Raw genomic sequence first — 25,094 nt, 5'->3', positions numbered from 1 at the left:
CTTTCAGATTAAGGGAGTGGTATTCCTGAAAGACCTAAGAAATGTTCTGGGAAGAATGTTGTATTTACACCTACAAATATAGAACCAATGGCTAGTAAAAACACTTCTTGTTTAATGCACCCATGATCATAAACAGTAAGAATGGGATAGCAGAGCATTTTGCTGGCAAGAACCAAATCTTGGGTGTTCCCTGACTCTATCTAGGAAGTTTTTTGGAATTCCCCAATGGCACAGCTTTAGGAGATAACTTGCATAAATCTGGATTTACTCTGCCTCTCTATTGTCCTAAAATTTAGCATCACGGATTCCTAAGGATACCATAAGGACAGAAGTGACTTAAACAATCCAGTGGCACTAAAATGTGTTAAGAAATTGGTTTTGATTGAAACACTCCAAATTCAATTCTCAGTTCTATAATTTTTTTTAAAGATTATTCATACAGAACTGGGGTACAAGCCAGAGATGTGGAGGGTGATAGGATGCACCAGAGACAGAGCGGGGAGCAGAACAGGCAGATCGACGAAGCACACTGCTGAGGGGAGCAGCAGGTCAGTCAGGAGAGGTCTGCCGCGCCATGTGGTCACCTCTGGGGCAGGCGGGGATCGAACTCATGCAGAAGTGGCTTTAGTTTCTTAATGCTGTGCTTTAACCCGCTGCGCCACCAGGGAGGGCCAGTTCTATAGTTTTTAAGCTTTGTTGTGAACTTCTAGTCACAACTGTGCCTCACTTTCTTCATTAGTGCAATAGAATAATAAAAGTCAAAATATCTCATACAATTGTTGTTAGACAATGTCTGCATATAAAGTGTCTGTTAAATAGCTAAACACCATTATGTAAATGATTACTATTTATTATTCCAAAATATCAGATACATCAGAATATACAGATATTAAGTCAGATATGTTAACAGAATCTTATAAATCAAAAGCCCTGCAGCCAGCTATATTCTCTAATGCTATATTGTTTTCACAGTAAAAAGGAAAGGAATCATACTAAAGAAATATTGAATGAGAAAGGTCTCATCTGATGTGGAACATAACTAATAGATTAAAAAAAAAAAAAGTTAACACTAGTGACCTGAAAAGGACAACAATTTTTATCAAGTCTTAACTTCTTACAGCTACTAATATAAATCATTCTGTAACTTAAATAAAACTCTAAAGGTTAAAATCATACTGATCAAAATATAACTTTTCCAATAATTAGGAAATGTAAGCATGAAAATAATCAAAAGAAAACCAGAAGGAACACTCCATCTCTGAGCTGAGCTATTGCAGTGGCTTCCCAGCTTCTGTGTCTTAACCTATTTTCCATTACTATCACATTAATCCTCCAACAGTTTACCTCAGTTGGTTCATTTTACTGCTATAAATTCCTTACCAACTTATTAAATCGCCACTTTTAGGCATGTACCATCCTGCCAACATTTCTTTATCCATGAATCTCCATTTCCTAAAATCAAACTTTTAGAAGTGTAACACTGATTCCATTTCCATCACTTGGAATGAACTATATCCTCAGCCTCACTAACCCCCATTCAACCTATTGGAGACTATAATACTGACCAAGAATACTTTATTTACCACCTTAGCTCACTTTTTAAGAGGCTTTTATTCACCATGTTTGACTAAAAGTCACTACAGAAAAGATCTCTTATCTAAACTACCACATTAGCTTCTGGAACACAAGTTTCAAGGGCAAAACTTCCCCTTCCCCCCCCTCACCGTGCATCTTCTATAGCCAGCAATTTAAAAAAAGAAAACCTTAAAATTACAAAACGTTTAAACTGAAAAACTAATTAGATCCATGCATTACAAATCTCCAATGCCTTTGGAGAGCTTCTATTATGAAAATGGACATAAAATTAACAGGGTTTCCAGGATAGGTCTGACCTCTCCTACCTTCTCTATGCTTCCTGTTGTGCAATTCGTCTCTTTATCCAATGTTCCATTAGCACTTCTATTTCTTCCATTGAGTTTTGCTCACAGTCTTCCTATGGAGGGTCTTTATAAATTTTTTTTTTTTTGGAAAGGAACCTATTTTTCCACCCTTTACCACCAAGACTACCTATCCACAATTCTTTGCCAAGTTACACCTAATTGATCCTTTATTCCTCAGCTCAATCATCATCTACCCAGGACCCCATCCAAATCCTAAAAACATTTCGCTGTTTTATAATACTTTATTAAAATATATTTGATGTGTAATATTTTTGTACTTTCTCCTTCAAAATACTTAGCACAACTTGCAAGGAGTGCTGATTAATGAGCACAAAGTCTTGTATAAAACAATCTTGGGCCCTCCCTGGTGGCGCAGCGGGTTAAAGCACAGCACTAAGAAGCTTACGCCACGCATGAGTTCGATTCCTGCTTGACCCGGAAGTGACCACATGGCATGGCAGACCTCTCCTGACCCGCCCGCTGCTCCCCTCAGCAGTGTACTCCGTCGATCTGCCTGTTCTGCTCCCCTCTGGCTCTGGTGAATCCTCTCACCCTCCACATCTCTGGCCTGTACCCCAGTTCTATATGAAAAAAAAAAAAAAATCTTCACCATCTATAAATATGAATCCTCAATTTTTATAGTGAATCAGTTTAACAAGGTACCTCAGCAGGCTCCTGTGGAATATAAGCTTTAAATGTTTATTACATCTCAGTACAATTGAGATACCATTGATGCCTTGAGGGTTGGCAATTTTTTAATATATTTAAATGTATTTGAAACATATACTTTTCTACCAGCATTGTCTGGGTATGATAGTTTCTCATTCGTGTCAAATTTGATATTTAGAATCATTAATCTTTTTAATTTTCGGTATTTAAATTTAGTCAAGGTACACCTAACTGTGATTTTAATTTGCATTTCTGACAATAACAGAATTTTGTATACATTCATCACAAATTGCAAATTTTTTGTAATGTGCCTGACTGCATTTTGAAATGATTTATAATTTAATAGACACACACATACACTCAGGTAAGAGCATTATATAAATTTTGAGATGCAATCTTCTCATTCTGAAGTTTAGTTTACTAGATGCTATCTTTTGAAGAACAGAAATTCCTTTTAATGTAATCCAATCAATTCATTTTTATGAGTAATTTTTGTATTTTTTAATGTCTTTTCCCTATAAAGATTATAAAGATATTTGCATTATTTTCTACATTTCATTTAGACATCCACTAGAACTGATTTCAAAAAAGGCATAAAATATAGGGTATAAGGATTAATTCTTTTTCCATATAAATAGGTTAATGAGTTTCCTTAAGACTGTCTTTCCCCCCATTTCTTTTAAAAGTCACATTTACCATAAATTAAGTGTTGATATTTAGCTAGATTTTTACCCGGACTTCATTTTGATGTATTAGTTTGTTCTCTGATCCTGCACTAGTGCCATAAGCCATAGTTACTAAGTCTTTATTAGAAATCTTGTTATCTATCACAGAAAGTATTCTCACTTTTTTATCCTTAAAGACTGATATGGCTATGCTAGTTTTTTTGGTTTGTAACAATTTTATATATCAATTTATATCAATATACAGTCATCTGTGTGCATACACACACACAATAAGCACATAATTGGGATTTGGGTAGGGTTTATGTTGAAACTTGATTGGTTTGGAAAGAATCTTCATCTTTCAAAATTCAGTCCTCTGAACCAGGAACATGGTATACAGTCCTTCATTTATTTACCTGAGAGATTTCCTGAGACCCTAACAGAAGACAAGTTCATACCTTCCTCATCCTTTTAACTAGTATGTGATGGGGAGTTTTTCAGGTGACATCACGGAATAGATGTAAAAACAGATATGAGAATCCTTCTGTTAACAAAACATTAAATAAAGTTGCAAAATGTTCAACAATGCTACTGTTTTCATTAAATTTTTTATTTGCAAAATTAACTTATTTTTCTTAAATATTTATGCTGGCATAAAATGCATTTTTTTAAAATAAATATTTTGGAGACCTCTCTGGTGACACAGGGGTTAAGCTGTAACACTATGAAGCTATCAGCAATCAAAGGAGTTGATCCCTGGCCAAGGAGCTGACCATTAGGTGCCTCAGTCCTCTCCTCTCCTCTGCTCCCCTCAGCAGTGTATTTCAGTACATGCACCTATTCTGCTCCCCACTCTGTCTCTGGTGAATCCTCTCATACCCTGCCCCCCAACATCTCTGGCTGATACTCTAGTTCTTGCATGCATGCATAAATAAATCTTTAAAAAAAATAGGGCCCTCCCTGGTGGCACAGCGGGTGAAAGCACAGCACTAAAAAGCTAAAGCCACTGCAGCACTATTTCGATCCCCACCCCAGAGGTGACCCACATGGTGGGGCAGACCTCTCCTGACCCGCCCGCTGCTCCCCTCAGCAGTGTACTTGTCAGTCAGCCTGTTCTGCTCCCCACTGTCTCTGATGAAGCCTCTCACCACCCCTGCACCTCTGGCCTGTACCCCAGTTCTGTATGCACAAATAAAATAATCTTTAAAAAAATAAAATAAAATAAATGAATATTCTGAAATTTTTAGCTTTATTTTCCTATTTATTAAATATTGATATTCAACATAGAGGTTCCTCAATATTTTTTACTTTAAAATAGTAATGGGCAAGTAGACAAAAATTTAACAAGGCAAAAAATTCAAGTACTACCTCACTGAATTAACTGAAGATTTACATGCAGTTGTAAGGACAATTACAGAGATAATCCTTTGCTCAACTTCTTTCAATAGCAACATTTTGCAAAACTGTAGTAAAATATAATAACCAGATATGTATTTTGATGTAACCTAACCCATCTATCTTACTCAAATTCCCCCAATCTTATTTGTATTCACTAGTACAATGTACCCTCAGTCCTGCAGTCACTGCTGATAATCTGAGATGATATATGAACATCCAAGATGAGTAAATTGTCCATTTTATTGGGAATTGGAATTAGAATCTAGATCAATCTTTACGGATATCTACACAAGAAAATAAACTCTGGAATTGCTGGTGGCTTTATATTTTGCTTTCTGAACTAGAAAAACAAGAAATCTAGTTTGTTGTAAAAAAATAATAAAGGTGATTTATTAGAAACAATGGTGAGATACTTAGAGAACTTCTGGTTACATACAGTTGCTGGTTCTAATTCATTGCAGAAGTCCAAATGTTATAATCTTACATAGAATTAATTTATTTATGCTCTTTGTAAAAATCGCTGTTTATTACTTATTTTACTTTGACTTTACACACACACATATATATATATACACACACACACACACACACACACACACATATATATATATTTTACTCCAAACAAAGATCTAAATAATATGTGCAAGAGCCTGTCTACCATTTTCTTATTAATCATTAATACCACGGGTATGTATGTGGCTTTAAAAGGTTCCCTCCTTTTTCAAATAGGTTCCCCTCTTTTTCAAATAGGATCAAAAGAAAATAGTGGAGCTAATGGATCTGGGTATCTTGAGCAGACTAAAACCTGCGACTGTGTAATTATAAATAAATTTGTTAATGATTCTAGAAAAAGGATCAGAATAAAGGTTTTTTCTCTGTAGAACTTTGTCATACAAAGCCATTGCCCTCATAAGTAATCAAAAGGTTGAGTCTGGTAAAATCTACTGAAGCAGTGGGCCATTCTAAAATTGTTCATCTAAACACAGTCTCGCAAATGTGATCTTGCATTATAAAGGAAGAGAATTTTTTTTAATCTAGGTTAAATACTACTTCACACTGAATTATTATGTTTTAAAATCATCAGATAAACTTTCAATAACCTTTTCCCCATATCCATCAACAATGATTCTACCCACCTATACTCACACTGCAATATTTAATACAGAATTTTGCATTAATACCTATTATCTTTCTCTTTTTATTTGTTTTAGAGTTTGACTCACTTTTTACAGTTTTCTCTACTAAAATATCGAGTAGAATAGGGTCAACATTCACTACCACTACTTTAATAATCAGTCTTGATGAGAATGATTAATCAGTAGGCTGTTATGTATGTAGTTGTTCATCCAGTCATCAACCTACTTAACATGCCAGATTTTGCTCAAATTAACCACAGAAAAACAGCAAGAGTCTTTCCAAGTGTTTTACCAAAATGATATGAAACTTAGTTTGTCACATTTTCCTCATAAGTTTATCAACATTTAAAAAAAAATAATGGGAGTAAAGATATCTTCAGAAAACTCTGGCATACACTGAGCAACATTATCTCTCCTGAAACTGCTTAATATCAGATATTAGAATTTTTGTGAGTCTCTAAGTCAATAAAAAATAAAATGTATCATGCATTAAAAAAAAAAAAGCCAGTCTAGAGGACCATTTCAAACAAATATACATGTAAGTTAAATGATGCACCATCAATTACCTTCTCCTTCCTACACTTACAAATATTACAAGATCTCTTATCTCTGTCTTCAAAAATATTTTTAAAACAAATGCTGGAGAGGATTCAGCAGTGTAACCCTGTTACACTGTTTATGAGGATGTAAATGGAGCAGCAAAATTTCAATTTTGAAATGTGATCTGAATTTACCTTAAAAAAAAACTAAAAACGGGGTTCTCCTAGTGGGTTAAAAATGGGTTAAAGCACCACATTATGGGGCTCTCTGACTATTTTGATCCCCAGCCAGGAAGCTGACCCACATGGTGTGGCAGACCTCTCTTGATGCACCCACTGCTCCCCTAAGCAGTGTACTTTGTCAATCTGCCTGTTCTGCTCCCCGCTCTGTCTCTTTGAATCCTCTCAACCACCACACCTCTGGCCTGTAAGCATAAATAAATCGTTAAAAAACAAACAAACAAACAAAAAAAAAACAACCTAAAAATGGATTACTGGACCTGAGGGTCCAATTCTTAGGCACTGTTCTAAAAAACCTGAAAAGTATAAATACAAAATATCGTGTGTTCTGCACTGTTTACTGCAACATTATTTGTAATAGCTAAATCGTGAACAATCTAAGAGCCTACTAATAGAGGGTTAGTGGGATATCTACACAATGGAATACTGTTCAACCATAAGGAAAGACAAAATGCTGCCATTTACAGCAAAACAGAAGGAGTTCATGTGAATAATATGTAGCAAAGCAAGTCAGAATGTCAAAGACCAATATTGGATGGATGTTACATAACAGACAATTTAACAAAGCAAGATACCTATAAAAAACTAAAGACTTATATAACGTAAGTAAGGTTTCTGTGGAGATTTTGCTATTTATTGAATGAATTCTTTAACTATATAATTCTTACCCAAATCTAATGTGCTCTGAGAAAATGTATTCTCACCTCTTTTTTTAGCTATGACTTTATTTTCACAGTGCACTATTCCAGGCAATAAAAGACTTTTATTGATTATTAACACTACCACTCCTTTTATTACTCTCCAACAGTTCTATGTTATACATCTCTCCCCATAACCCTGAAGATACATACTTTGCCCTCCCCTATCAAGGTAAATTTGGCTTTACTCAGAAGTTTTTAATTAATTCTTCTGTACGGAAAGACACAAACACAAATTTTGCATGCAAGTTTAGGTTGTTCACCAAAATCCTAAAAATAATTTAGTCATGAATGCTAATCCTGTGGTGTTTCTATGATTTCCTAAGTTTGGGCTTATACTCGATACTAGCTCAACTTTCTGCATATTCTTTAGCACACATTTCTAGCTTCATTTTAATTTCCTTTTTACTTGCTTGTCTCTGGCAGTGTCACTCAAATTTATAGTAAAGATATGGCATGTATTTACTGAATGAATACCAACATGAAAAGCACTATCAGAAATCAAGTGAAGGACAATCCAATTCCAATACTCATTCATTCTATTTCTCATATATATCTTGTAATGTGCATTTTCCTACCCCACTACCACTAAGCTGGTTCATCAACTTCAAACTATCTATTTTCCTAAATTAATCTCCCTGCCTCCCCAATCATGTCCTCTTTTCAGTGCATTCTCCAAGCTGCAGCAAAATACTTCTCACTTAACACAGTTAAAACCTCAATTCTTCTCATCTTGTCTTCATCTCTTTGCATAGGCTGTTCTCCTCACTGAAATACTTTCCGATACTCTCTCCTCTCTCACAATTTTTAACTTCTGCACATCACCCAGCAGCTAAAACACCAACTTTCTCCAACTAGCCTTTCCCCAAATTTAGGTGGGATATGTATCATGAACTTCCATGGCACTCTGTACTATTACCATTACAATTCACTACACATAAATGATATACACATATCATGAACATTCATGTTTATATGTAAATACCTCTATGTATTTTAAAATATTTGCCTATAAAACCTAATATAGTGCAAGCTTTGTTTGGGCAGTGACAAGGTCTAGCTGTCTTCTTTGTCATCATTACTACTGTAACAAATACCAAGCTTAAGCTGGGCTGGGGGACTGGAAGATGGTAATTCTAGCTTTTGCCAGTGGGTCAATTTTAAATGTTGAACGCCTAATATGTAACGAATTCCATTCTTTATGAAATATAACAGCTTGCTGATGTAATTCATACATCATACGCATGCATTTCAAGTGTACAATTAAGTGTGTTTTAGATATTCAGAGTTGTGCAATCATCACAATAAATCTGAGAACTTTTTTATAATCCTAAAAAGAGATGCTATCCCCATTAATATGCACTCCTCATTACCTCTTCACACCTCCAGCATTTGCAAGCAGTAATCTAGTGTTTATTTCTCAAAATTTGACTTTTCAGGACATTTTATATTAAATGCAACTGTAAAGTATGTGGCCTCTCATGACTGGCTTCTTTCACTCAGCAAAATGTTTTTAAGATTCATTTATGCTGAGAGAGTATCAAGATGTTAGGTTTTAGTGTATAATTTCCCACTGAACCAGAAAAAATATATGCATTTTAAAAATTCATTCATTAGTTGATAGACACCTATGTGTTTCTACTTTTTGGTTAAAAAAAAATGAATAACAAACTCCCCATTAAACATGACACATAAAGTTAAGAAAATATATCAACTTAATTGTGATCACTTATTCATAATTTTCAAACTATGTTTATTCTTTAAAGTAAAATGTTGGTAAGTTTTTAAAAAGAACTCAGAATTTTTTACTTCTTTGAAAACAAAAAGAATATTGTTACAGGTATAAACATTAACATACGTGTGTTTGTTTTCAATTCTCTTGGAGCTATCCCTAAGAGTAGTATTGCTGGGTAGAAACTACCAAACTTGAAATGGTTAAATCATTACCACCAGCAGTCATACATTTGGAGGTCCAAATTTCTCCATATGCCAACTAATACTTGTAATCTATTCTCTTTATTATAGTGAATCTAGAGGGTATGAAGTAGTATCTCATTGTGGTTTTAATGAAGGCTAAATTGTTTCATTCACCATAAACTGCACAGGGAAAATATTGCTGTTTTGCTGTCTGTCTTTTTCAAGTCTGCACATGAAGTAAAATACTGGCTGTATGTAGGAAGTGAAGAAGAAAACAAAAGTTGATGCAAGATTTTAGTCTAATAAACAGAAGACTAATGATGTAAAAAATAAGGTGTGGATTATATAAAAAGGAGAATAAATCATGTAAAACAAGAAGACAGTTAAAACTATAGCAATATATGATACAGAAAAAAAAGATGATAGTCTAGAAAAAATTCATCTTTAAGCACGGAAAAAACAGGTCAGTAAGGGAAACTGAGCAGGGCGTGCAGATTAATAAGGAAGGAACAGGTTATAAATGACTCAAGCATTTGTTAAACTACCTATAACTAAAACAGTTTTCTAAAGGATGTCTTTCTGACAGTCTAGAATAAGTCCTCCTATTAAAAACTTTCATCTCACCCTATAGCTGTACACTTACTAAAATTGTAATCATTTGTTCACTAGATTTCATACCACATGAAGACTGGGACCATTGTTTTTAGAGAGTATACAGTTGTTAAGTAATGATCTATATCTATGGTGCATCAATGAGTTAATAACTGATTAAAATATATGTAATTTAAATGCAGGTTATAAACCAGAAAACTTAAATATAATCCTATTAACAGCACATTATATACTGGATAGAAGGATAAAAGGAAATTTACCAAGGTTTTAAAGGGTATTAGTCCCAGATCTAAAATTTAGATAGTATTTAATTTCTTTATATTTTTCTATAATGCTTTAATTATTTAAATTATTCTCAAATTTTTATTTTAGATGAAACACACACAAAACTTGAATATAAAATTAAAATGCTTAAAAATGAAAGGAAACAGGGAAGAGAAGGCAGTGAAAAGTTATTGAAGACATTTTCATGGTTATCACAAGATAAATAAAAAGGCTGTGAAAATCAGAAATTTGGAGATGGTTTACCATAAAAGTAATGGTTAAAGAATTAAACAGTAACAGATATTCTGAGAAGCAAAAACTTGAATATGAAGCAAAGTCTGTATGTAAATCATTCCATGTACTTGGAAAGGAAACAAATAGCTGAACATGTCTTCCACACTTATCTTTTCAGAAATACTGTACAAATTAAGACATCTTTGACAAAAAGCTATAGCTTTTAATCTGGCAACAGAACAACCAAAATCTTTTGTGGAAAACACAAATATCCATAAAAACGACCACATTCCAATCACATGCTATTAATACTGACTTGTTCCATGTAAAATCTACCACACTACAGAAGTATATGCTAGGTTGATCATGAAGACATTGAGGTATACTGAAATCCACAATGTAAAACAGATTTAATGAAAATCCATGATGGACTTTTAATGATCATGTTCCAGTTAAGAATATTTAGAAAATATGACCTAATTACTGATATTTATTAACCATATTTTCCTAAGATCTACTTTATTTATGTCAATTTTTTTTTTTTAAATCCTAAAGGGGTGGGTGGGTGGGGGGAACCCAACTCATTAAAAAAAAAAAAACTTTGGAGCAAAAGCTCTTTAAAAAAAAAGCTTTAGAAAAGCCTGAAGTAAAAGTATCAATATTGGAATTCATTTATAAACATTTCAAATAATTCTGAAGGCTAGTAGAATGAATAAATATATATATAATAGTTATGTATATATTATAAGTAAATAAATAAATATATATACACACACACACACACACACACATATATATATATATGTATGTTTGTTTACTACTAAAAAACTTGGGTGTGTATATGTGTTAACAGTTAATCCAGAAAAACACACTTCCAATGTGGTTGCTAACTAAGAAAGTATCACACAAATTTTTTCCTTTGTCCTCTGCAGGTATTCAAGAAAAATGACACAAATTTCTTACAACCATGTTATTTCCTTTGTTATAGAACATGTTCAACTAACAAAAACTGCAATCTCAGCTCAAAAATCAAAGTAGCAGTTATTAAATGAAGCTCTCCGTGCAGAATATCTTTATGTACAAAATGCATTTTAAATAGATTACTAAAAAGGTGACAGCTGAGGAATGCCTTCATTTCTTTCCACAGTTTCTACTAAAGTCATTTCAGAAATGTCTATATTATAACACATGACAATGTGGAATGTTCTCCACCCATAAAAGAGCAGTTGAGTCAAGTAAGCATACTTAGGACAGTAACACAGAGCTCAAATTTGTCTTTTTATGGTTAGCCAGTACAACAATGAGAAGATAAACAACCAAAACACTAATAAGGTCAGAAAATACTGACATACAGAGAGCCAAGTGAGTATAATTTAGGGGGAAAGTGTGATTGAAATTAGTCTAATATCAGTATGCTAGAGATTTTTTTCTAAATGACCATACAACTGGTCATTTAGAAATTAATTGCTATCTTTATGTTATTGAACTTATTGGTATAAGTTTTTTTACTCAAAATCTTTTAATAAAAGCTTGTTAACTGTTATATTTACACACATAAAAATGTCATGATTTTGTTTTCTATGGCATTTGCTCCTCTTAAATCAACAAACTCTTACTATGCACCTGCTAAAATAACATGCAGATACCAAAGGGGATTTAGAGAAAAATGAATCAAGTACATACTTAAAGGAATTCATTATTTTGTCTAGAAATGATATACTTACAATGGCAGGTAGTGTGTAAGTGCCAAATTTAAGGTTTAAACAGTAAGTGAAAAAAACCACTGTGTACCCCAGTAGTTAAGGAGGTCAACACTTCATGCTCTGAGCTGGGTCAAACATAAATAAGCTAGGAAATACATTCCAGAGCAAAATTACAACATGTAAAACTTCATGGAAGTATGAATATGAAACCAGTGGTTCCTATGGAATTCTTACACTGGTATCCAAAATCTCTTCAGGTAAATTATTTTTTGTTCCTTATTGGGTGGTAAAGGGCAAGGCACTTGCACCTTGATGATCTGGCCTGTCACCACCCACACTTTATCATATCCCACACCAAAGGAGGACAGAAGGAGTATAGTTACACTATCTGTTCACCTTCAGGCTCTTTCTTTACCTGCCTGAAAGAACATCAAGCATCTGTTGTCAATATAAAATATAAATTAAAAACTTTATAGACTATTATATATCTGTCAGATTGATATAGTGTCCTTTATTTGAACTTTATATCTTTTGTTGTTATTATCTTCTTTATGACATGATCACAGTAGAAAATAATCAGGTGGTTTCCAATACAGCAAAATAAAACTTAAGCTATCCTGTTTTAGTCATTAAAAATAAAAAGAAATTCTTGGCACATGAAATGTAAACTTTGAGGAATCTATGATTTGATGGGTAACAAGTAAATAATATTTCAAACAGTGCTCACTTATTACCATAACAAAAAAAAATTCCATTTCCTTTTCCAAGTTAATACCTGAAATATAACTTAACTAAATTTTGCAAATGTCTGAAGGGGTGGAAATAGCCTTATAACTTGGATACTCTGATATTACCAAAAAAGTCTTCCAAATACTAAAATTTGCTTTACTAATTTGAGTGAATACAGTTAATGTTCATATACTGTATGAAGTCCTAATTACAAAGAAAGCAGATTTGAGATTAAGCTAAATAGTAATGACAAGTAATGACAATAGACTGTTTTTTCTCTTTTTTCAAGTATCACTAATAAGAGTTTACCTAAAATTTACCTATTTTCATTAAATGTGCATGCATACATGAAAAGCATTTGCTATAAATGAGTACATAAAAAGATCTAAAGCAAAAAGATAAATTGTCAATAAGATAAAGAAAAATAAAGACCTTTAGTCAGCAGGCTCTTATGTCCTAGAAAAACAAGAGTTTTTTGTAATTTCCTTTGCAACTTCCCAAAGCACTTGATCAAATATTCTGCACATAATGGTCAGTTAAAAACAATCTTGACAGTTTCCAAGTTTTAGGGCATATTCTGAAATTAACTTAAATATAGTACTACTGCATTTCAATGACCATAAAAAGTTCTTGAACACCTGCTCGTTCAAACAAAAGTAGATGACGAAGTTACTACTAATCACCAATTATGATGGCTGGAATTTAAGAATACTCTCACTATCAAACTTAAAAGAAAAATTGCTTAACAGAGTTAAGTTTGGGCTTTGTGATTGGGCAGAATTGTTTTGGAACCCAGCTCTGCTGTCACCTTGCTAGGAACAAGAGAAAAAGGAAGATGTGAGAATTAGAGTTACTATCTATAAAAGCACCTACCCCAGGGGTTCGATGTAAAAATCCTCAGCAAATGTTCAAAAGAAAATTCTACAGCTCAGTGAAACATTGTGGTAAAATCCTAGCTACTACATATTAAATTCCAATTAAAATGAACTCAGAATGATTGTTTAAGATGTTCTACCTACAAAGTGGTATGCAAAAATGTCAATACATCATCTTTTTCAACATGATTGTAGAACCCCAAAATTTTCCAAAGGTAAGTGGGGTGAAAACGGCAAATTTCTACGGGGGATGGGACCAATGAAAATAGCAACTTGAAAAGTGTCAAGAAGTAATATGTTATAGCAACAACAAAAAGGGGTGTTCTATCTGTACCCCTCCTCTCTAACAAAGAAAGGTTTTTTAAATAAATAAAATAGTTATCTTTAAGAACCATCTAAATTTTTAAGTGCAAGTACTTTTCTTAAGTGAAGTCTGTAAAATGTGGTTAAGAAATTGATGAGTGAAGAAAGAAAAAATCTTCTATTCCATCTAAGGTTCCTACCTGGCTATACCAGAAAATGCTCAGTCACAGCTTGCAATCATATCATAGCAAAAGCACTAGAAAGATGTCTAAGTTAGACCACAAAACTGTTGCCAGGAAACACAGAAGGCAGCAACTACAGAGAAAGCATTATAACAGCAGCAATGTGGTCTCTGGTGCCCTACCAACACACCCCATATATGGTGAGGGTTGTCCATTTATTTGCAGGAAGTAAGAGGCCAGTTTGGTGTTATGAAGTTTTGTTTGTTTGTTTAGGCAGGTTCTTTTAAATGAACTTAGAATGAATTTAAGAGCCATCAGCATAAAGTGTTAAAGCTTTTTCTAAGAGGAAAACTGTACACACAAACCAAGGTATACTGCACATTCTCTACATAAACTTTGATGTTATTTTAAGGGCACCAACAGATTCTTAGAAAAGTTTGACAGGGGTTTGTGGGAAGGGAAAAAGCAAGTGATTATATTAAGTTTTAAACGTATTTCTCATATACAACAATTAAACTATTCCTATCATGAAACTCAGTATCACTGCTTTCAGTCAGTCACCTTTCTTTTTGGTTGGAAAACACTTAAGGGAGCCCTAATAGAATACATTTTTTAAAGAGTTACATTTCAGATTAAGATTGTGAAAAAGATTTGGTGGAGATGATTAAGCACTTACAAAAAAGACTGCATGAAATTATTCTTTAACTGACAAGAAGGGAATCATACTTTTACAAAGAAACTTCAAATAACTCTCTTGGAAGTCAATAAACTTAGTATTTTTTGCAGGAACAATTTAATGCTAAACTTACCTTCAAATATGCAAGCAAAAGGAAAACTTAATTTTTATATCATAATAGCAAAGAACATGGATTAATCCTTTTTATTCCTTTTGAGAACCTAATTTAGATGATTATAAAGAAAATACAACATTAATTAATGGCTCAACTGAATATTCTTCCATCATTTAAGCAAGACTGGAACTGGTTTAGAATTTTTCAATGCAAAGAGGTAAATATTTACTTTTTTTTTTTAATTGCATGGGAATGTCTATTTCTCATTCTTTTGGTATTAGGAATACATCTATAAGATACTAAACTGAAGGAGTTAAAGGGCTGCCAACCTTACTTACAATAGGAGGTTAAGTAGGAGTCTATTTTTCCTACATAAAAAAAGGAAAAAAATTTTAATCTTACAGTATTAAAAGCTACACAGAAGTCACAAAAATGCTTTCCATTTGTTCTATAGACGTGCTTCCACAATGTGCAAGAATAATACTTTCCGTATCTAGATGTGAGTGTTCTAAAGATTTATCACACAACATACAAATTACTATAAAATTTTACAACTACCATATCAAGTAAAATACACAATTCAAAAAATTTCAGGGAGCACTTACTCTGTGCTAATCTCTGGAAATACAAAAATATGGTAGACTGAGTCTTTACAGTGAACCAAAGTATATAAACTTATGTAAAAAACACTATTCATTAAGAAGTGTTTCTAAAGCCCCCAATGAGAAAACGCAAAGTGCAATAAGAACTTCAGAAGAGAGGTTCATCTACTACAATATTATGTAAATTCCAAGAAAAGTCCCTTAGGATGGCAACAAGGTTGAATCGTCAAGAATGACTATTATTTTGACTGGCAAGGAAGGGAGGAGAATATTCTAGTGCAGACAAAAGCATGGCATAAAAATAAAAAGTAAAGGTTAAAAGGCTGTAAAAAATGGAGCTATATCAGGTATAGAACTAAATAATGAAACACTTTAAATCTGAATTTAAGGAAAGGAGTGACAATCAAAAGTGATAGCGTTAAAAGACAAATTTGGTAGCAATATGAATGCTAGACTGGATGAGAGAACAGAGCAGGGAAAGCAATTAAGTAATTACTACACTGTAGGGTTAAAAATAATATGGATATGAACTAAGTTGATAATGAGAGTTACAAGAACTGATGCAAAAGCAATTGTAAAAAAAGACTGAAACGACTTAGTATGTAGAGATGAGGAGATAAATAATAATTAAAATGTTTAACCTTGACCTAGAAAATTAATGACATCATTAACAGAAACAGGCATTAATGAGAACAGTAGGCTCAATAAAACATACTTTTAGGTTGAGCTTAAAGAAATTCTTGACTGTGATGTAAAACACTTAACAAATGTTATCAACAAATAATATTCAGGATACTGGTACAGTCTAAAGACGTTAAGAAATATGTGTAAATATATCTGAATGAATGTTAAATGACAAAAGTAGCTTATGAAAGTGAAATACAATTATGAAAATTCATGTTTTAGATAAGAATCCTTTCAAGAAATCACAAAGGCACTCTATTCTGCTACTCTATTATGGCAAAGGGTGTAATCTTTATGTTTTATTATTACTACTTATAGATACATTTTTAAATACAAAACTAAATATGTTAAATAAATTTCATTTAATTAATATTTCATTGAGAGAAAAATGAAAAGGTAGGATTGGTGCTCTACAGACATACAAGAGCTGGAAACTGACTTGGATATCAATGGCACAAAGGAGGTTTGTAAGATTTTAAAGTAATATCAAAAGACTAAGTCAAAACAGTTGGGGAAAAAATCTCAGTTCTAAATTTTACACACATCAGTATCAGTAAGCAGCAGATATAAGGCATACTAAAGAAAACTTTACTATTTTCCTAGATATCTTGATAAAGTATGCTAAAATATAGATGCAGATCACAAAATACAAAACTCTGTAAGAGGTACTTATAAAATCAGTGACTACTACCCACTTATAAAAATGAAAATCAACTCTAGATCTCATTTCCAGGAAATTAGCACTTTACATCCTACTTTTGTAGTGTTCAGGACTATTTTTTAACTTCAGTAATGGGGGTGGGGGAGGCAAGAGAGGCTACTCTAGAGAGCAAAATAGTAAATTTGATTAAAAATACTACCTTTTCTCCTACAAGGACACAGATTTCTATACAGAAAGAACTGCTGAAATTGGTTATCTTGTATAACTTCAAAAGAACATGTTCTACCAATAAATTTTAAAAGATAAACTGCTTGTCTTTAAAAAATGGAGGCAAAATATTAGATTAAGAAAGTTGCATCTGTGGACTGTTACATTCCTAAAACTTTTCTCCCAACAGGGAAATAAGTACTGTAAGTTAAAAAAATGTAAATGAATAAAATCCAAATGACTAACCAATAAATAACCTGCTAAGAACATTTTAAGAGGGTAAAACTATTCAATAGCCATTAAACAAATCAGTGGATCATTTTAAGGTTTATAATTTGGGCATTTAAAAACAGCACTCAGATTCCTTAAATGCTTACACTTGTGTTACTTTTACAAAAGTTTTATTTATCTCATTATCTGTTACCCTGATTTGCTTAAAACAAAATCCTTGTGCTCACTCATAAAGGCAAAACTTTGTACAGAGTAGAAAAGAGGAAGGAGAATGGGAAAAAAAATTTAATGCTTAATATTTTAAAGAATTTTACTCCACTGACTTAAGGAATGTGCAGATAATAATAAAAAAGACATTAGAGAAATGATTAGGCATAAACTTGGAAATGTCTACGCAGGGAGGTGTCAACTAAAACAAAACACCTACTAAACATTATACTCATAAAATTACACCTATTATTGAATTCAATTAATCAAGAAGACAATATGTATGATAATTCTTGTAGTAAGTCCAAATTGAGAAGGAAAAAAAAAACCTTTAAGAAGTCTGTTCTGTATGCCTTTTCTCTTTGCACTTAAGATAATATTAAGTGTCAGAAATATCCCTTCTTCCAAGTCAATACAATTTGGTTCTTCCACAACAGGCAATATAACTTTGTTTCTGTTTAACAATTTTAACAAAATATTGATGGAAATCACTATCCAACTGTATTCTGACCTCAAGCATACACTAACTGTATTTTACAGAATCAATTCAATATTAAGCTGTGTAAATTACAGTTGAAAGAAATGTGAAGATTCATCTTACCTTATTATCATTTTTAATGCCAAGTTTCTCAACACCATGGCTTTCAGAATCTACTTATGCTATATTTTAAATAAACTTCAACCAAATAAAGTTTGCTCCTCAGACTCCAAATTGATGGAACAGAGAAAGAGCTAAAGATCACCCTACATTTTCCCAGGTGTCATATTCTGAATGCCGGATATACTGCAATTTGTGGGTCATTTCAATTCACCCAGTCAACTTTGTAAACAAAGTCTAATAGTACAAGTTTGATATATGAATTTAATTAAATAAATCTTAAGACTGTCATCATTCACTAAGCAGGAAACAGTAAAAGAAAAAAATACCACACACACCTCCTTTTAAAAGGCAGCAAAATAATATGCATGAAACAGAAAGCCTTAAGTTTCGGCCTCGCAAACTAGTTTTTGTTGCAAACTACTTTTTGTTACAACTAGTTTTTGTTACTGTACTAATCAAAGTAAAGCTAAAATCTTTCTCAACAATCAAGGTAACTTTGAAATCGTTTACAAGTCTTCACTGGAATGGGAAGCTATTGCTGTAAAGTTGTTTTCTAGTAATTCCAAGTGGCCCACTAAAAAATGTGAACCGAGTCTATGTCTTGTCACCTATTATGATTAAAAAACTGTTTTTTTTGCAGAACTCTACGCGGTTGTGTTGCTTTGGGCCTGTGAAAGGCAAAGCAACATTATCTCTGGATTGCCAATAGTTTCTCCTTATTTGGCTAACATCGAGAGATCCCAATCAGGCTACTATAAAACTTTAACTTGCACCAAGAATCCATTTTGAGAAAAGTTTGTGACCAGTTTTCTTCCTTTCTACCCTCCAAAGAAAAACCAGAGCTAGACGACCGACTTTTAAATAAGTACCTCGCGTTTATTCTTCTCTTTCTAACCCCAGTGCACGCCCCGGGACCAGAAGCTCAAGGATTTCTGACATTGCGGCGAACTCATCTCGAATATGAGACTTCAGGACCAGTGCGTTTCCATCCCACGGCCCTTTTGAAAGAAAGCTTCGTACCCTATTTCCATCCCGTCCCTTTTAGTCGGTGCAGATCTGCTAATTACACCCCGTTTTCCCCTCCCCAGTGACCAAGAGTAATAAAAGAGAAAACAGGAAATCGTTCGCTCAGGGCACTCAGCTTAGGACTCCTGATTACTATTATTATCATCATTTGTAATCAAGTCCTAAAAAGTACAACAATTCCAATGCCCACCTACAAGCCAAGACGTCCATCTGCCCTAGAGACCCCAATGTCCCTTCCTGGACGTTTTCTTCTGCATCCCCTGTCCCCAAGCATATCCCTGGCATGGGGGCCCAGACACAACCCCACTACACTCCTTCCTGTCTCGCCCCCCAAATCCCAGACACACGTCCACAAACAGCCCTGGTCCACAACAAGCTGGCCAGAGTCCCCTTTCCCCTCTGCCCCGGAAATCGCCCGGTTCCCAACTCCACCACCAACTGGACCGAAGGGGCCTGAAGCCCAGCGCCCTCCTTCCACTAGTTGGTTCCCTCTCGCCCTCGCGGGAAGCCGCCCCCTCAGCCCGCAGCAGGGAGTCTCCCAACGCCCCCAACTTCTGGAGGCCGAGAGCCGAGGGAAGGCCCTGGCGAGAGGCCGACGACAGCCCTCTGGGTCAGAAGAGCCGGCGGCGGGGCGCACAGACCTGATGCAGGGCAGTGAGTCCGTCCACATTAGCGTAATTGATGTCGGCACCGCGGTGCAGCAGCTGGAGGACCTCGTCCGTGTCGCCACTGGAGCAAGCTGCCAGGAAGACGGCGCCATCGTCGAACTTCACCTTGGTCTTCTGGCGCTTCACCACGGGAGGCTCGAGGTCCGTCTCGGAGCCGATCCAGCGCTTCAGCTGCTCGTTCCGCTTCTGCTTCGCGTCCGCCATCTTCATCCCCTCTCCAGCCGCCGGGTCTTCTTATCGCGAGGGGGGGAAGGGGGAGGCGGAGAGGGAAGAGAGGGGAGGCAGGGGGTGTGTGACTGCTCCTATGAGTGCGGGCCAGATGAGGGCTGGGAACCCGGAGGAGACGCTCGAGACTTCCAGTATCCCACAGAGCACTGGGGCGGCGCGCCCGGCGGAGCGGACCTCCCTTCCTACCTCAGAAGCCCTCCCGCCCACTCCCGGGCACCCGTCAGCGGCGGCCAAGCTAACGTAACTTCGCGAGATCGGGACAGGGAGGCGCCCAGCGTCCAGTGCGCACGCGCCCTGGGCCTGCGCCCGGCCCAGGAAGAGCACTCGGGCGAACTGCGGCGGCCGCCGGAGCCACCGGAGGGAAGCGGGTGTGGCTCGGGCAGCGGGGGCTGGGGCCAACCTGGGAGGGCGGGGACTGGGCAGTAAGGTTGTCCTGCCTGACTGAGGGCTCCTGAGGTTCAGAAGGCCAACAGTCCGGCTGCCCAGCTCTGCGGGGCGGACCTTCCCCCCGCAGTCTCAGCTCGCCGGCGTCGTTCGCTCTGGGCTGAGGATGTGGTCTCCGCTGCGATATTTTGAATGAAATGGAAAATAAGTTGAGAATTAGGCGCTTGTGTCTTTTTCTAAGGAATTCGTGTGAACTTGGGTGTCATAGCCATAAGAACCTTTTAAAAGTGGGGTCTGTGTGACTGAGGGTTTTAGTGGTGGTTACCCCAGATCTCAGCCCGAGGTGACCGCCGGCGACAAGGGTTGACCTCAGGTAATTGACGGTGGCTTGCAGCCAACCTCCACTGTAAAAACGTCTTCCTCTTGTGCTTGCTTATTGCTTTTTCTACCTCCCTCTTGCTAGGTTTGAGTCCTCGTCCCCTTCCTTCAATGCTGCCAGGCTGTCTGAGCTTAGCCCCAACCTTGCTATTGCTCCTGACCTTTTAAGGGATTTTTAGTTCCCGCTCCATCGCTTTCTAAGGATGGGTAAAGACCCAGCTGCCTCTAGAGTTAAGAGAGGAAAAAAGAAGTGGAAACACTGTTAATATTACGTAATTAATTCAGCCAGTATTTATTGAATACTTAGAACGAGCGAGTCATTGTTCGAGGCACTGGTGATACATTGAAGATAACGATATTTCAACCTCCTTTTGCGGTCACGTGATCAAAATTAATTTATGCTCATAGACATTTTAGCTTTGCTTTATGTGACACCTAACAAGATTTATAGCAATGTATTTTGAATCATCAGTTTACAAACTCCAGCTGATACTTTTCTTTTTTCATTCTCAACTTTCAGAGCTTTTAGAAGCTAAATAAGTCATAACATTTTACCATTGAATGGAACTTTAGGAATCATCTATACGGAGTCCCCCCCAAAACTAACTGATTTCATTACAGAGCAGTAAGATTAGCATTCATTCTCCAAATATTAGGCACCGATATACATCAAACATTGTTCTTGGTGCTAGGGATACAAATCAATAACTAAGCTTTTCTTATTCTCAAACACATTACTATCATGTTGAGAAATAAAATAATTGACTAATATCTGATTAGGGAACCACCTACCTGTAACACTGAATTTTCACAGCTGTTACTACTAGAAAAGTAGACAGCGGTACTCAGGGAAATGCTTTGGAAAACAGATTGTCTCAAGTTTTCGTTTGGGCAAATTTGGTGGGAAGTTTGCTATTTCTAACTCATAGCACTTCAAGATGTAAAACTGATAAAATAGTAGTTTATTAGTAAAACATAAATAGTTAAGTACCAATTCCCAAAGGGTACCAGTCAAAAACAAAACACACCTGGGCCATGTATGCAAATTTTAGGGAGTTTAGCTTTCCTTCCCCAGTTATAACAGAGTCAGCAAGTTCAATATTAATCTCATTGAAATAACACTTAAACAGCTACTTGTTGTACAGGAAATAAAAATTATTGAGTCAATCATACTGAACTCTTAACAGCCAATTCCAGAACAGGTGAAACAATTTTTAAAACAACAAAGCCATCACTTGATCCTTAATAGCTGAGTGAATTTAATTTGTCAAAGGAGAAATTGAGAAATGCAAATATTTTAATCTGCTAATAGCCTCTAAGTTTGGGGTGTGAGGATACTTTTCAACTCTTTTAAGGCAAATTAAACCTTAAAACAGAAATGCAAATTAAGTATTTGTTAACTTGCTAATTGCTTTCATTGCTACAGCAAATCATGTTGGGATCTTTACAAAGCAGGAGGTCACCAGAAATGGATCTTTACATTTCTTTTCAAAATTTAATTATACTACAGATACCCCTCACTAATCACTGATTTGTTTAGTAATTAAACAGTCTGAAGAATTTTTAATGAATCAATTTTTTAACTGCTCACACATAGCTTATATGTTTTTCTGTGTTCTTTCTTTTTCATCCACTACTACCTACAGAAAAGTTTATTATTACAAAAACAAGAAATGTAATAACATAGGTACATTGACTTTTGTGTATATATGTATGGCTTTAGCACCAATCCTGTAGAGATTAATTGATTAGTAAAAGTAAATCTGGAGATATATTTGATCATACTGCAACAGAGGAAAGAAAAATTTTTAAATCAATCCAAGGGAAAATAAAAATCTCCAAATTAGTTTTTTGTTCGGTAAAAGATTGGCAAATTGACACTTGATAAAATACTTTGTTATAAGTAGCCTCCATTATAGAGAAAGTATTTAAGAATTCTTGAGATCTAAGCTATTTCTTTGCTTGTTCAAATTGATAGCTCACTGCTTTGCCAGTTTTTACATTCTTTATAAAATAATAACACCCTTGGCCCTCCCTGGTGGCGCAGCGGGTTAAAGCACTGCACTGAGAAGCTACAACTTGAGTTGTAGTGGCTTTGGAGAACTTCATAATGAGTTCGATTCCCACCTGCCCGGGAGGTGACCACATGGCACGGCAGACCTCTCCTGACCCGCCCGCTGCTCCCCTCAGCAGTGTACTTCATCGATCTACCTGTTCTGCTCCCCACTCTGTCTCTGGTGAAGCCTCTTGCCGCCCTTGAGCCTCTGGCCTGTACCCCAGTTCTGTATGAACAAATAAATAAATCTTTAAAAATAATAATAATAACACCCTAAATTGCTTCAGATTTTACTTTTGAGGCCAATACTGATTTTTTGGATTATAGCATATAACCTTTTGCCTTGCCTTTGGCTTACAAACTTTTTTTTTAAGATTTATTTATTTATACTTACAGAACTGGAATACAGGCTACAGGTGTGGTGGTTGAGAGGGTTGACCAGAGACAGAGTGGGGAGCAGAACAGGCAGATTGACAAAGTACACTGCTGAGGGGAGCAGCAGGCTGTTTAGGGGAGGTCTGCCGTGCCATGTGGGTCAGCTCCCTGGCTGGGGATTGAACTTGTGTTGTAGTGGCTTTGGAGAGCTTCATAATGGGGTGCTTTAACCCGTTGCACCACTAGGGAGAACCCACCTTTGGCTTATAAGTTTAGCCTCACTTCCCAGATCCAGTTGTTCCTTTCTCTACTGTGAAAGTACCTTGCTTTCTGGGCCACATGTGGCTTCATTTCATGAACCTAATCCTAGGACAGATATTTGAGGCTAATATTTCCATGAAGTTCCTCTAGTCCCCAGAACCTGAACATCAGCTATGGCCAGCAGCAATCCAAAGTGCAAGCATAGTGCTAAATAACTTCCCTCTAGTACACATCACTTTGCAACTTGTACCTTGGTCACTGTCAGAGCACTACATGGTCATTCATGTGAATTGATTAATTTAATGTTTCCTAAACTTTAATGAGTTTTGTTGCTCTAAGAACTACAAATACTATATATTTTTTTTACCTTTTTTAAAAACTATTTTACACTGCCTAGAAGCAGTTAAATGTATTTATTTTAAAAGGAAATACAGTCACTTGAGGGTAGTGGAAAATGCCAGTGGATATAAAAGAAGTCCTAAAAAACTAATACAATAAAGCAAAACCATGGTTGTCTAGTTAGGTCAGCTGTTAAGGATCTGAGCCTTCTCTCAGTTTATTTAAAAGGAAGATTGGTAAGGGGTGGACATGTTAACATCAGCATGGTATTTTCTACTTAATATAATCAGGAAAATTAAAAGATTGAAAAGAGAATAGCTTATTTTGCTAAGTGTGTCATTGGTGTTTGATGTACAGTCAATCTAAAATTACTTCACCTACCCCATGTCCCACACTTTGGGAAACTCTAGTTGTCTTTAGTTACCATATACAACAATCACTGTGGTTAATTTAGAAGGTATACATCAATCTTGGTATCGAGGCATATCATTGGGTAGGCCAGTTTATGTGAAAGTATGTGTTCTGAGGAAAAACGTGAAGGAAGTTTTACAACTAAGAGTTACAACCCATAGCACTGAAATTACAAATACTAAATACCACTGTAGCATTTGGAAGGAGAGGTTAGGTGCATGAATTCCATTTGGAGAACTAGCATTTAGTTTAAGGGTTCGTTCAAGCATTCTTCACTGCAAATCCTATTAAAAAAAAACTTAACTTTCCCCAGAGGCCAGAGTATAAAAATGGACAGAGTAAGAAATAGTGAGAATAAGTATTTGAAGCTACCGCGGACACAATTTTGGCAAACAGTACTTCCTGTGGTTGGTTAAGGATTAAATGAATAATGAGATAGACTAGGTTGACATGCTTTCTTTAGTTACCTCTTTTGCTCATTTAAACTGATACCAACTCTGCTTCCTTTTCTCAGAGGATGTTTGTAGCAAGGAAGAAAGCAGAAGTTGCTTTCAAAACACTTTGTGTTCTACTTTGAAATGGCCACCCCCTCCAAATTTCTATTTTGTAAGAATTTAGGGTTAGTAATCTTGGAAGTAATATACCAGGTGCTTAGGATTTTTTTTAAAGCTACATTTGCATAATATCATAGATCAATATGAAAGTACCTAAATTTACTTTTATTATCTAAATTTACTTTTATTATATCTTCAAAAATGCTGGTTTGTAATACCATACAATTTTCTTAGGCTGAGCAAAAGAGTTTGTCCAAGCCATCCTTGGGAGAGAAATATTTCACTAAGAAAAAGTAGTGCTGTCTAGTTTAAAAGGATAGGAAGTC

At 35.5% G+C, this 25,094-nt stretch overlaps 1 protein-coding gene across 2 annotated transcripts in view; it reads right to left on the bottom strand.

Annotated features, from left to right (window-relative positions):
- Positions 1–20,258, bottom strand: part of PPP1R12A (protein phosphatase 1, regulatory subunit 12A) — a 120,636-nt gene extending 100,378 nt beyond the window's left edge. Inside the window, exon 1 of one of the 2 annotated variants that reach the window (XM_004675858.2) lies at positions 19,756–20,258. In XM_004675858.2, the coding sequence (XP_004675915.1) occupies positions 19,756–19,992 (237 nt within the window). In that variant the 5' untranslated portion in view covers positions 19,993–20,258. The remainder of the gene's footprint in view (positions 1–19,755) is intronic. The other variant, XM_012720428.1, reaches the window with a different exon arrangement.
- Positions 20,259–25,094: the final 4,836 nt, after the last annotated feature.

This window comes from Condylura cristata, unplaced genomic scaffold (assembly GCF_000260355.1).
Source record: "Condylura cristata isolate star-nosed mole 26May11 unplaced genomic scaffold, ConCri1.0 scaffold00004, whole genome shotgun sequence".
NCBI lineage: Eukaryota > Metazoa > Chordata > Mammalia > Eulipotyphla > Talpidae > Condylura > Condylura cristata.
Note: the sequence above shows the minus strand (reverse complement) of the source record. Positions and strands in the feature narration are given on the sequence as shown.